The 15028-nt window shown below is 40.1% G+C and overlaps 1 protein-coding gene and 1 long non-coding RNA gene across 2 annotated transcripts in view; one reads left to right on the forward strand and one right to left on the reverse strand.

Annotated features, from left to right (window-relative positions):
- LOC142660708 (uncharacterized) overlaps window positions 1-15028 on the forward strand; it is a 116214-nt gene that overhangs the window by 86311 nt on the left and 14875 nt on the right. The gene's annotated exons all lie outside the window — the stretch shown is intronic.
- LOC142660269 (leukotriene B4 receptor 1-like) lies at window positions 2878-3906 on the reverse strand. Its single transcript, XM_075836860.1, has one exon. The coding sequence runs from the start codon at window positions 3904-3906 to the stop codon at window positions 2878-2880; it is 1029 nt and encodes a 342-aa protein (XP_075692975.1).

Here is a 15028-nt window from a genome sequence, read left to right on the forward strand (position 1 = left end):
GACGCCACACCGGGCATGAGGGGGGCCGTGCGATCATGTGTGGTTCGGTCGGCCATGGGCCCCCCAAAAGCCTTGGGCCCCGGGCGGCCGCCCGAACCGTCCTAATTATAATCCGCCACTGGTGGTCATTAATGGAGCATATTCAGATTGGAGTGGGGTATCAGTTACATTTAAAAAAAAATAATGTTTTGTTTGTGGAAAATTCTTTCAATATTTGGTATTACTGCAATCGTAAAACGCCCAAATTACGTCCGTAAATAAGCCGTGTGAACATACCCTAAGAGGAACAGACAAAAACGGAGAGTATCGTTTCCGTTTGCATTAGTATTGATTTCAATTGTATATATTTTTTTGTTTCAGTTTGCCTCCGTTCTGCTAGGTTTTCGGGTTTTTTTACGGAAACAATAGCGCAGCACTCTACGCTATTGTTTCCGTGAAAAAAAACTAGCGGAACGGAGCCAAACAAACAAACAGAAACAAAAAATTACCATTGAAATCAATGCTAAACGCAAACGGAAACTATACTTTCTGTTTCTCTTTGTTTGTCTAATGGAACAAATGAACGGAAAGGTAAATGGAAGTCCAATGCTGATGTGAACAGGTCCTAATAGCGCAAATTAAAGAAAAAATAATGCCGTAATTGCTGTTTTTTTCCCTTTTCCAAAGAAAGTGAATAAAACTTAATAAGGTATATGCACTCCAAAATGGTGCCGTTGAAAAATACAGCTCGCTCTTTTAGATAATTTTCCGTATATTGTGATTTAAGTAATGTTTTTTTTTGTTTTTGTATTTTAGTAATTTAAAAATGTAAGTAATTTAAGTAATGTTTCATGGAACCGCCTAGTCAGCACTTAAGAAACCAAAGGAATTTGGAAACAAATGTTTTCAGGTGAGGAAAAAGAGTTTTTGACAAAGGTGTAAAAGAGCACTCAGAACAAATATATATAATCAATACTTTGCAAGGATTTATAAGGAGCCAAAAAGTGAAAGTAGTCTTTTATTGTGTAGGTGGAAGCATCTCCACAGATCCACCATATGGAGGGAATGGAGTGATTGTTTTATCTTGGCTAGTGCCCTGTACAGAACTGCCTTATGGGTTGAGGCTATTATGAGGGGTTCAGCATATTGACACATTTTATATAATTCAATTTTGTATTCTTGAGAAATCTATTTCGGGTTTTAGCATTTTAGAATTTCTTCTTCGACAGTTACTTATTATGTGTTTATTTTAATTTTTAGATTTAAGTTAATACCAATAACGATCCCATTATAATGTTTGGAATCGCACCACATCTTGCTGTTTTACCCATCTAGGTCAATCCTAAAAAAATTCAATAAAATATTTTGGTTATTCACTGCAAATGTTATGCTCCTAGATGTGACAGTTGGTTGTTGTTTTCTGCCTCCTTAACTGAATAACTAGTTGCAACACCTTTAGTAGCAGCAATTATTACAATGAACCACTTCCTATAATGTGGTATCGGTATTTCCCATCAACGTTGAATTGAAACCTAGACTATATATTTAGCGTAATAAGGAAGTAATCACCACACCGTTTCTAAAAACATTGTCACAATTTAAGGAAATTCCAGAAGAAAAAAACTAATTGTTGAAATCTAGTAATATAACAAAACAATGTCTAAGGCTCTGAAATGGCATTATGCCAACGTTTGGCGCAGCAGTTTTGACCACTTGAAAACAGCAGACAGCACTTGATAGAGAATGGGGAGAGCAGTGTAACCATACTTGGGGCAGATTGCATGACCGAGAAATCCAGGTATTTATGTCCCTGATGCCACAATCGAGAGTGCCATGGAGGTGGCCCCCTCATGCACAGTGCTCCGGGCTCTCTTCACTGAATGCTCGCCAGCCCCTTCCCTCTAAGGGACAGATTTAGCGGTCTCCTGATTGGACTCAAGATCTGTCACACAGAGGGGAGGAGCTGGGAAGCAATCAGTGAAGAGAGCCCGGATCACTACCCATAAAAGGTCCATCCTGCATGACCATCACCCTAGGCATGGTTACACTGCTCCCATGTCCTCTTTATAGCGCTGTCAGCCATTTTGAGGGGTCAAAGCTGCTGACAGATTCCTTTTATTAAGCCTAATGCACCAGAATTCTTTATCACTAATTGCACCAAAAAAAATTGGTAAACATACAGCAAGACTGGTGTTTTTTAAAGTTTACGCAATTTAGCATTATGGAACCATAATTTCTGCTCAGCTGTGTCTACTTCTAGATTGTGCTACTCACAACTACACCAAAGAAATATATGTGTTTGTGTTTTAAATATGCTAATGTATGCTAAAAACTTGAATAAATTATTAATTACTTCTAACTACATATAATTGAATGGCTTTTGTATGTTGACTGCATGGCTCATTCCACTGACATTAGTAACTTTTGGGTGTTACACCACAAAAAATACATAGAGATATAATAGTTTATTACAAAATGTAAAATTTGAAACAACAACTGAATGCATTTAGAAATACAGATTGAATGAATTGGTTATGTTAACATTTTGTGACTGGAACCAAGCACCATATTTACTAGAATGGTGAGTAGAACCCAAGACAATTCACAGGCTGCAATCCTTTACACACCTAGTCCTACTCTCAGATAAGAAGTGGATAAAATGATATCCAGCCTAGGCAGCAGCTGCACAAATCTCTCTGGGAGTTTGCTACACTGTATCAGTCTGGAGTTCAGAGCATTGCCTAGACCGGATACATTGTATAGAGTGTTCTCATTCACTTTCAAATATCTTACAAATAGTGAGGAATTAACGCACAAAGCATATTATAAAGTTGTATAACTTTTCATTCATTAAGCATTATTTACATAAAACCGGAAAGTAGTCCATTGATTTTTTTTTTAAACCAGCTGAAGGTCACCAGTAACCACAGTAATGTAGTCAAAATGTGTTCCGTCTACTGTATTTTCATTATTTTCACTTGGTTTCTGTTCTGTCGACATTCCTCCAATGTTCTCAAAAAGCATTTTCAGTTTGACCATCTTTGTGGTGCTTTTTATTTTTACTGCATAATAGAAATAAAACATGGGATTCAAACAACTGTTTATGAACACCAGAGATCCAGAAATAGTACTTCCAATGGCCACAATTCCTCTGAAACTGCAGGTTTCCAGTAAAACAGAGATGATATCCAAAATGTTGAATATGTGGTGTGGAATCCAACATATGACATATGTGCCCACCACAATGATGATTATTTTGTCTGATTTACGTCTGCCCACAAATTTCATTTCTTTGAGTTTTCTCCATAAGTAAGTGTAGCAGAATATAATAATGCCGAATGGAACCAGAAAACCTATACAGCTTTCCAAAAGAAGAAAAATCACCCTTAGGTTAACACTGCTATATTCATGTAGAACACAATCGAACGGTTGTTTTATTTGATTTGGGTTATAAAAGGGAAGAGAGTGAATACCAAGTATTGCAGATGCTATCCAAATAAAAATTGTAATTTTTAGAAAAATACGTTGTCTGGCCCATCTTTGCAGATGGAATGGTCTAAACACAGCCAAAAAACGCTCCATACTCAACAGAGTTATGAGGAATATACTGACATACAAACTGGAGTATATGACATATACCAAGACTTTGCAAAACACCACTCCAAAAACCCATTTGTTGACAGCTAATGTATATATCCAAATAGGTAGAGTTAAAAGGATGAGTAAGTCTGCAAGTGCTAGATTTCCGATAACTAGCACAGCGGCAGGAATCTTCGTCAGCTTGCCATAAATGCTCCACATTACCAATATGTTCCCTGGAGCCCCAATGATAAAAGCCAAAGACAATAAAACACATGGAGCAATGTTCATTAAAGACATAGAGGGAGTCTTTTGATCTGTCACTGCAGAAAGATTGCACGATAACATTTCTGTATTTAAACAAATTTCTGGGTTTCCTCTGAGGTCCAAAGTGTAGCACGGTGCTATACAGCAAAGGTTAAAAAAAATATTGAAAATCAGTTACAAAAATTGTGATTCGTTTTCCTGTTCTTTGATGAGTACCATAAAATGTGCATTTCCTTTAAGTCAAATTTTTCAGTATTGACAGAAGTTCTCTAATTCTAAAAGAGAAAGGACACAGATGAATACATTTTAGGTCAATAAAGCAATTTTAAAGTTAAATTTGTCATTACATCATTTTACATTGTAGAGGCATCTAGTGATGAACAGGCTTAAAAAATGCACAAATTCCTATCTTTTTGCTCAATATGTCTTTGTATTACTGCAAACTGAGACACCTTGCCAGAAGATTGTGCTATGAAAATTAATCCATGGACTGATCTCTTATGATCAGTTGTTTTCACATAAAGACTCTGCAATAAAACACTAGTGTGGACAAGGCCCTACCCTGGAATAAGCTTAGCTAATGCATGTGTGCACCAAACTGTGTAGGGAAAGGCAATTAAGATATAGCTGACATCTTTCCTGGTTGAAAAAAAAATATTACAAAAAGGTTTTCAGAAATTGATTGAAAATAGTTATGAAAATTCCTCTTGTTGCATAAAAAATAATTAGCAAATCTAGGCATTGTGCTAAAATAGTCAAAAAGTTAACATTTTGCATGAAAGAAGTTTGGAGAACAGTAATAATATATTTTGTACAAATAGTTAAAAGAGTTGACTGGTTTTAGATACACTATTAAGGAATTGTTCATAACAGATGGGGCTCCCTCATTCAAGACCTCTTTTAGCCATTATTGTCAGATTGTACTACTTCGAAGGGTCGCAAAAAATGTGAAAAGGGTCCAGCTGCTGGGACCCCCAGTAACCAACAGTCATCTCCGAAGGAACACTACAGCATGTCTTACAGCTACACTACAAGGGAAATTAAGCGTTTCACTGTGCCCATTGACATCAATGGGACTCCATGTAATGCATGCACATGCTGAGTCCTCCAGAGACAGATAGGCGCTCATTGCAGTCTCACTCTGTTTCTACTTAGGCTGGGTTCACACGTGGCGGAATTTCACTTAAATTCCGCTGCGGACACTCCGCAGCGTTAATCCGCAGCGGAGCCGTTTCTCCATTGACTTCCACTTTCATTTAGCAGTGTTCGTTTAGACGATGCGTAAAATTCCGCTGCGGAGCATAGGCTGCGGAGCGGAATTTGGTGTCCGCAGCATGCTCTGTCTGTTGCGGAGCAGTGGCGGACTCATGGCGGAATTTCTCCATTGACTTCAATGGAGATTCTAATTTCCGCAATGAAGTCCGCAGCTGTCATGCACATGTTATGTGTGCTGCGGATGCGTCTTGCTTTTTTAACTTGACATTTTTTCATTCTGGCTGGACCTATGTATTTCTAGGTCTACAGCCAGACTGAGGAAGTCAATGGGGCTCCCGTAATGACGGGAGCGTTGCTAGGAGACGTCTGTAAATAGTCACTGTCCAGGGTGCTGAAAGAGTTAAGCGATCGGCAGTAACTGTTTCTGCACCCGGGACAGTGACTACCGATCCCAATATACAGCAACCTGTCAAAAAAATATAAGTTCATACTTACCGAGAACTCCCTGCTTCTGTCTCCAGTCCGGCCTCCCAGGATGACGTTTCAGTCTAAGTGACGGCTGCAGCCAATCACAGGCCAAGCACATGGACTGGCGCGTCATCCAGGGAGGTCGGGCTGGATGCCGAAAGAGGGACGCGTCACCAAGACAACGGTCGGTAAGTATGAAATTCGTTTACTTTCACTAGGGAAAGTGCTGTCCCTTCTCTCTATCCTGCACTGATAGGGAGAAGGGAAGCACTTTTCCCGCAGTCCGCAGCAGCTAGTCCGCATCAATTTTCTGCACATTTTGGGCAGATCTGCAGCCGTAATCCGCAACCCGGATTAGGTGCGGCATTGATGCGGACAGTTGCGGAGGAAATCCGCCACGTGTGACCATGCCCTAATTGATGGGGGTCCCAAACAAGAGAGTCTCCGATGTTGATTCAGAATGCCTAATAAGAAAATGGATATTCTCATCCAGTCAATCCTTTCAATTTGCTTAAATACAGTTTATTACAGTGCCAGCCACAGTACTTTCATAATAGTGCCAAATTCGGTGCCCCCCAAAACAGTGGCAGCCACAGTGTCCCCATAACTGTGATTGCTAATATGCCCTGAATAGCTACAGCTACAGTAATAGCTGTAATTCACCATATTAGAGACACACATTGCTTCCTTAACATTACCAGGTAAAGTTCTTAATCATAGTTAGTCACTGTGCCCCCATAATAGTGATAGCTACAGAGGCCAATAACCCATTAGTGACCCCAATGCCGTAGGGTCCCTTACTAGTGCCAAATGCAGAAACCTCATAAGTGTCAGCCACAGATCCCCCATGAATGTCTGCCACTGAGCCCCCATTAATGTCAGACACAGAGCCCACCCCCCTCCTTTGACAGTCGCATCCTTCTGAATGGGACACAGACAAGCGATTTAATTTTTCTATGTCTCGATGGTTACTGGCCGCATCAAATGGCATTGCAGGCTGCAGGTTGTGTAGCCCTGGCTCTCTTTTTGTTTTCATTAAAAATTTATATATTTTGTATGCATTTACATAAAATACTAAAACATGTATCGTTCTACAATCCTTCCTTTCAAGTATGGTTTAGTCAGATGAATGTTAAAAGCAATTGTACAGTCAAACTAATACATTTATGGTTCTAAAAAGACTCACTATTTTTTATTGTGTAGCAGAGGTTTACTTACCAGAGGAGATGAGTTACATCCATGAGTGGAACTGCAGTGAAAATTCTGTGAAAGCAAAATTGTGCATTTGTTTATATTTACAGAGGAAAAGAGGAAACAAAAGCATTTCATCTAATTTTAACTTGAGCCATTAAAAAAAAAAATAAAATAGCAGACACCAATTATCCATTCATTAAAACCACATGCCTAATATTGTTTAGGTTCTTCTTATGCCGACAAAACAGCTCTGATCCGTTAAGGCATGGACTCCACAAGACGCTGAAGATGTCCTGTTGTACAGTATCCGGAACCGAGATGTTAGCAGCAGATCCTTAAAGTCCTGTAAGTAAACGGTGAGGCCTCCATGGATCAAATCTGGGGAATTTGGAGGCCAAGTCAACACCATGAACTCTTTGTCATGTTCCTCAAACCATTTCTGAACAATTTCTGCAGTATGGTGGGCGCATTTTCCTAGAGAAAGAGGCCACTCCTATTAGGGAATATTGTTGCCATGAAAGGGTGTACTTGGTGTGCAACAATGTTTAGGTAGGTGGTAACATCAACATTATTGCCAGTACCCAAGGTTTTTCCAACAAAACATTGTCTGAAGCATCTGACTGCCACAGCCAGCTTGCCTACTTCCCATAGTGCATCCTGGTGCCAACTCTTGCCCAGGTGCAAATGCACCCGACGTCCACATGATGTAAAAGAAAACATGAGTCATCACACTAGGAGATCTTCTACCATTGTTCCATAGTTCGGTTCTGATGCTCACGTGCCCATTGAAGGACCTTTCGCCGGTGGACAGGGGTTAGCATGGGCATTCTGACCGGTCTGCAGTTACGCAGCCACAAATGCAACAAGCAGCTATGCACTGTGTGTTTTGATATCTTTCTATCATAGTCAACAGTAACTTTTTCAGCAGTTTGTGCTACAGTAGCTCTACTGCAGGCTGGACCAGACAGGGTAACCTTCGCTACCCACACGCATCAATAAACCTTAGGTGTCCATGACCTTGTCACCTGTTTACTAGTTGCCCTATGTACTGACTACCGTATACTGGGAAACCCTACCTGCTGTTTTGGATATGCTCTTACCCGATCACCAAGCCATCACAATTTGGCCGTTGTGTCGCACAGATCCTTCAGCTTGCTAATTTTTTCTGCTTCCAACACATCAACTTCAAGAACTGACTGTTCACTAGCTGTCTAATATTGTATATCCCACCCCTTGACAGGTACAATTGTTGCTTTTTTTTTAATTATCAGTCTATTACTTTTTTTTTCAAAATAGTACAAAACAAATGTTTTAAATGTTAAGATATACATGACTAAAGACGGTACTTTCTATAATTTTACACAGCCTAAGTACGTCAACATTGTCTTCATAAAACTATTGCTACAGTAATGAAGCCAAAATAGCATGGTAAACCAAAATCTACTCCATATAGCCTCTACACAAAGTAGAAAAAGAAAAAAAGAAGATTGGCCAATGCAGTACCAAGTACCCCACCCATTTACCCTTGAGCGAAGAAAAAAAAATTACAGGTGACAATATAATGATATAACCTATGTTATTCACTTTACCTGTCAGTGGTAGTAGCGGTAGTAGTGTTTTAATGTTATGGGTGATCTGTGTATATATGTATGTATTAAAGAGTATATACTTTTAAGCGGGGGCATAGTTAAAGGCTCATGGGCCCTGGTGCAAAAGTTCTTCTTGGGCCCCCCAACTTCTCTTCATGGCTGATGGCTGCAGCCCACCCGTAACTTTGGCTGCATTACTTGGTATTTTAAGTGACCCATTAATGCATCACTAGCAGCCAGGGGCTTTGCAAGGTTCTTGAAAGATCAGTGGCACAAGCCAAGGAAATAAAAAACAGACAGCTGACCCTACTTTTCAGAGTGGCAAAATACAAAACCATAATTGAGGGCCCATGTTGATCTTTGTTATGGTTCCCCCTGTCTTCTAAGTACGCCACAGATGACAAAGATATATCTGTAATATGATAATATTTACTAAAAGAGTAGGTTTTACCCTTGTTTAGGCGGGTCTATGTTTTACTCCAAGGGTCAATAAAGTTGGAGGAATATTACTGGTAATTACTTATAGGGGTTTCCTAACTAAATTCAGTTCAAAGTCAGAGTTACCCTGTAACACAAAAGACTCTGATTGTGTAGAAAATATTCTTTTATTTGCAGAATTGTCACAGAGTAATTTTTTGGAGAACTTCTTGCTGATTTCTGTAGACAGGAGGATCTAGCATCCTGGAGCATAAAGACACTTGTGGAATGTCACCATCATTGGAGGTATGTCCTGTCAAGGATGATGAAATACTGGAGATGGCGCACTTAGCCTGATAATCATTGTAGTACCTCTGCAGATATCCTCTTTATTAAAAGGATCGATGGAGGTCCAGAATGATGAGGAGATGTGGAAGGAGATAAAGATGATGTGAAGATGGTAGTCAGTCTAAACCTTATATATCGCAACCAAGGCCGGACTGATAGCCAATTAATAAATACATAGTGGAGCAGAACAGCAGGGCTCACCTATCCAAGGGCTGATAAAATCCCTACATGTTTCAACAACGATCCCTTACAACATACAGTCCCATGTAAAAAAATAACATCACTCCCCTCCCTTCAGCCACCTCCAACATACAGTCCCATGTGAAAACAAAATATTACTCCTCTCCCTTGTTCCCCTTCTAACATACAGTCCTATGTTCAAAACATCCTTCCCCTCCCTTCAGCCCCCTCCAACATACAGTCCCATGTAAAAACATGATTCCACAACCCTTGAGCCCTTTCAACATACAGTCTCATGTGCTAAACATCACTCCCATTCATTCAGCCCCCTTTAACATACGTTTCCATGTTAAAAAAAAAATCACTCCTCTCCATTTATCCCCTTCCAACATACAGTCCTATGTGGAAAACATCCTTCTCCTCTATTCAGCCCCTCCAACATACAGTCCCATGTAAAAACAGAACTTCATTCCCTTCAGCCCCCTCCAACATACAGTCTCATCCTGCAATCCCTCACTCCTCTCTCTTCACCTGTATACACATGTAGACAAGCACACTGCGGCTTCCTGTTATAAACAGTACTGTAATCTGGGGGCCTCATCTTTTCTCCCAAGAGGCCCTAACCCTTGCTTTGATGTCATACACCTAGCAGGAGCAGAACCGAGACTGCAGGGGTTGGGTGACTGGCCCATGTAGAGACAGGTCAGAGAGGATGTGGAAGAGCTACAGATGCCAGGGATGAAGAGGAGAGCGGCCCACTGCAGACAATGGCTTATTTGTCAGGATAGCCAGATGGGCAGTCCGACCCTGACTACAACTTTAAATCAGACGGGCTGAAATTTTTTCTAATATTGTTCAATTTTCAGGTCTTCAGGCAATAAAATAGTCAGAACCTATTAAAGAATGAAACATTTTAAATAAGCAAAAACACAGAAACAAAATGGAAATGATAAAGGCCATTTAAAAATAAGACAAAAACACAAAGAAAAGGCATGGACTCGCAGGACAGGGATGTAATATTACCACTTTACAAAGCATTAGTGAGGCCTCATCTAGAATATGCAGTTCAGTTCTGGGCTCCAATTCATATAAAGGATGCCCTGGAGTTGAAAAAGATACAAAGAAGAGCAACTAAACTAATAAGCGGTATAGAAAATCCCCAGTAGGGACCAGTATGTAACCCCCACACATGGAAGAGCCATACCTCAACTATGAAAATGTTACATTTATTAACATAAAACTTACCGGATCTTTCTCCTGTTCTCTAAACAGGGGTTTCATCTATAGAGAAGTCTTCATGAGAATATAAGATGCGATCGAAATTCTATTATAGATGTCATTTTAGATTTTATTTAAGATGGTGTTATAGATGATGTTATTATAGATGGTATTAAAGATTGGGTTATTATAGATGGTATTAACCCCTTGACGCACTCACGATCGCTGGTTCAAATCTTCAACAGGGTTTTTATTAAAAATTATTTAAGAAACTTTTTAGAAGTTTACAAAAAATGTAAAATATTAAAGTTAAAAAAAATGTCCCATTTTTCCTCTATCGTAATGTAAAAAAAATTGGTATTGTCACGTCAGTAAAATATTACAATATAACATTATTTAACTCGCACAGTGAACGCCGTAAAGAAAAAAATTAAACGCTGGTTTTAGAACCTGTATGTACCAAAAAGTAGTACCAATAAAAACTACATCTCGTTCTGCAAAAAATAAGCCCTCACACTGCTCAATCGACGAAAAAATAAAACATACGTAGACAGATAGTGTTAAAAATACTCCTTTGTGGGGCGCTCTAGTGCAAGATTCTTAAATGATCCACCATAAGTATTCGAAAAAATAGTGATTTATTCGTATACATACATAAAAATACTGGTGCTACGCGTTTCAACCTCGAACTAAGGTCTTCGTCAAGCATGTAAAAACTGTGGCTACAACTGGACTTGAATAACTGGCTGAACCTGGTAGATTAGCTGAATTCCGGACGAAAAACTGCACCACAATTTGGTGCGTTTTCTCGTCCGATATTCCCTGTGGCGCCCAGGGCGGATACGCTGTGTGCTTTTACGCAGTGTATCCGCCCTGTTTGAACATACCTTTATAGCAAAAATTGTCCGGTGCAAAAGGAGCCTTTGTTTAAGATAGAGAACAGTAACATTAACTAAATCTTTAATTAAAGTCAATGCCAATATGCCGCCTCATTGGTTTACATTAATTTTGTTAAAGATTGCAGCTTTTAAAAATAGCTATTTTGCTAACTTATGTTCTGTCCTGCGATTGTGCACTTTAAGTGCTGCTGAAATGGTTTGCTCTAATCATAAACACTTTGTGTTTTTCCCAGCGTGGTATTACATAGACAAAGAGGATCTGCACAGACTGTTTATTTGCTAAAATGTGCTGACAAAAAGCTAATAAATAACCATTAGGCCTTATCATAATTTGGAGATTATTAGCTGCTGAAAATGTGCTTGTGCTCTGTGGAACCGTATTATATTCTTCAACTAATTTGGATCAGAGAGAGATAACACATCTGCTATTTAACAAATAATACAATGCTGCGGAGTGATTGATTTTAAAAAGTGTGGAACAACTACTACCTTTAGGCCTCCACACAGGGTATTTGTCTAGCATCTTAAACACCAGCATTTTTCAAATGCAACAAGCGTTTTTTAACCCCTTTAGGACGCAGCCTGTTTTGGCCTTGTGGCAGAGCCGATTTTTTCAAATCGGACGTGTCACTTTATGTGGTAATAACTTGGGAATGCTCTTACTTATTCAAGTGATTATGAGATTATTTTCTCTTGTGGCATATTGTACTTTATGTTAGTGGAAAAATGTGGTCGATAAATTCAATATTTATTAGTTAAAAACATCAAAATTTAGATAAAATTAGGAAAAATTTGCATTTTTCTAAATGTAAATGTATCTGCTTGTAAAACAGTTAGTAATACCACACAACATAGTCACTAGTTAACATTTCCCATATGTCTACTTTATGTTTGGCATCGTTTTTTGAACGTCCTTTTATTTTTCTAGGACGTTACACGGTTTAGAACTTTAGCAGCAATTTCTCACATTTTCAAGAAAATTTCAAAAGGCTATTTTTTCAGGGACCAGTTTAGTTCTGAAGTGGCTTTGAGGGCCTTATATATTAGAATCCCCCAATAAATAACCTCATTTTAAAACTGCACCTTTCAAAGTATTCAAAACACCATTCAGAAAATTTCTTAACCCTTTAGGCGTTTCACAGGAAATAAAGAAAAGTAGAGGGGAAATGTACAATTTTTTTTTTCCCGAAATTCATTTGTAATAATTTTTTCTGTAACACAGAAGGTTTTACCAGAGAAACGCAATCAATATTTATTGCCCAGATTCTGCAGTTTTTGTGGTCCTAGTGTCCTAATGGACCGAAACACCGGCCTCAGAAGCAAAAGAGCATCTACAGGATTTTGGGGCCTGCTTTTGTTTAGATTATATTTTAGGCACCATGTCAGGTTTGAATAGGTCTTGTGGTGCCAAAGCACTAGGAACCCCCCAAAAGTGTCCCCATTTTAGAAACTACACCCCTCAAGGAATTTATCTAGGGGTATAGTTGGCATTTTGACCCCACAGTTATTTTGCCTATATGAATGATTAAAAGTTTAATTTTATTAAGGTAAATCAAAACACTGAAAAGAAGGCTAAATAGCCAGATTACTAAACAGGCGTTAGCAAAGTGACCAGACAGGAGCAGTACATAAAAGGTACCACACACCTATGTGCACATCTGGTACCAACATGTCACTCCCCTTCTCATTGGTTATGATATGATGCCCTGGACACAGATGCCAATGAAATTGCATCCTTACGCGTTTTTGCACCCCCGGTTTACAGAGTGCATCATCAGAGGTCATATTTAATGTTGTAGTTGAACAACTAACAGCCGGCGAGCACCTATTGCGTGCTTTGCATTCACCTGGCTCATGCACGACACTAGTCAGCTGGTCGCGCACGAGCCGGACGAACGCCGGACATAAGTAAGTAATGTCCCTCCCACCTAGCGATGACGCAGCGTCCAGCCAGCCAATCCCAGCGTGTGACCGTCAGGACTGACGTCACAAGCAAGGGGCGAGCCTCTGGACCCGCTAACCAATCACCAGGAAGCAAAGACAAGTGTACATAGTAACCTAGGGATCTAAAAGCAACCATACAGAAATCCACTGTGAGAATACAGTTGCAAAAGGGTGAGCGACAAAACTAGATCGCAGATCATTGCCAATACTACAAATAGAACAATATGACCACATTAGGTCAGTAGAAATTCATACTCGCCCAACAAAGGGCGGGCCAGAGACAGGTAGTACAGTTTAAAATTTGTGTGCTGATAGGAACCCTACACTATGTGGGCCCTCGTTATGTATGCAGGGGGCTTAAAAGTCCAGAAAGGGGGCTTAGCATGTAGCTATATGTAGGCAAAGGGGGTTAAACAAACCCCCCCCCCATCCCCATTCCATGACTACTGAGGGCATCATCATAGAAATGCCATAAAGTGGGAACCTGTGAAAATTAAAGTGTGCATCGGGAATGACACAGTGACTTCCTGTCACTCTGACAGGAATCCTATCAGGAAGCTGGTCCTGATAGGCTTCCGTACATGGCAGACACGGAGGCCATTGTTTGGCCTCCGGTTGCCATGCTAACCATCGGCAAACATCGCGATTTCATTGTGAGGTCTGCCGATGAACTCGAAACCCCTAAAATGCGGCGATTGCAAAATCAGCGGCAATGAGACGCTGATCGGAAACATGTCAGCTGTCGGGGACAGCTGGATTCCCAGTTCCTGGTGCACACTGTCGCGCTAATACACTGGCCACCGGGACTTACAGTTGCGTCGTGGTGTGCCTAGAGGTTAATGGAGGTTTTTATTTCATTACATTTTGTGCAGGCGTTTTTGCTGCCATTTTTTAAACTGTAAAGGGAAGCCTATGGAGAAAAATGGCAGAACATATGAGGTTTAATGTAGATAAATGTAAAGTTATGCACCTGGGTACGAACAACCTGCATGCATCATATGTCCTAGGGGGAGCTACACTGGGGGAGTCACTTGTTGAGAAGGATCTGGGTGTACTTGTAAATCATAAACTAAATAACAGCATTCAATGTCAATCAGCTACTTCAAAGTCCAGCAAGATATTGTCGTGTATTAAAAGAGGCATGGACTCGCGGGACAGGGATATAATATTACCACTTTAAAAGCATTAGTGAGGCCTCATCTAGAATATGCAGTTCAGTTCTGGGCTCCAGTTCATAGAAGCGATGTCCTGGAGTTGAAAATGATACAAAGAAGAGCAACTAAACTAATAAGGGGTATAGAGAATCTAAGTTATGAGGAAAGATTAAAAGAATTAAACCTATTTAGCCTTGAAAAGAGACGAGGGGGACATGATTAACTTATATAAATATATGAATGGTCCATACAAGAAATATAGTGAAAACCTGTTCCAAGTAAAAGCCCCTCAAAAGACAAGGGGCATGTTCAGTGGGTATGTGGACCCACTAGGCCGCACCGCCGTAGTAGCTGGCCAAACAACAGTCCTAGTCAGGGGCATAACTAGGAAAGACTGGGCCCCATAGCAAACTTTTGACTGGGGCCCCCCCTCCCCTGGGTGTCACACAACCCCCCCCCCTTGTAGATAGTGCCTTTTTTACAGCCCCCACTGTAGATAACGCCATACAACCCCCTCTGTAGATAACGCCATACAGTCCCCCCTGTAGATAGTGCCATACAACCCCCCTGTAGATAA

Source organism: Rhinoderma darwinii, chromosome 9 (genome assembly GCF_050947455.1).
Source record: "Rhinoderma darwinii isolate aRhiDar2 chromosome 9, aRhiDar2.hap1, whole genome shotgun sequence".
Lineage (NCBI taxonomy): Eukaryota > Metazoa > Chordata > Amphibia > Anura > Rhinodermatidae > Rhinoderma > Rhinoderma darwinii.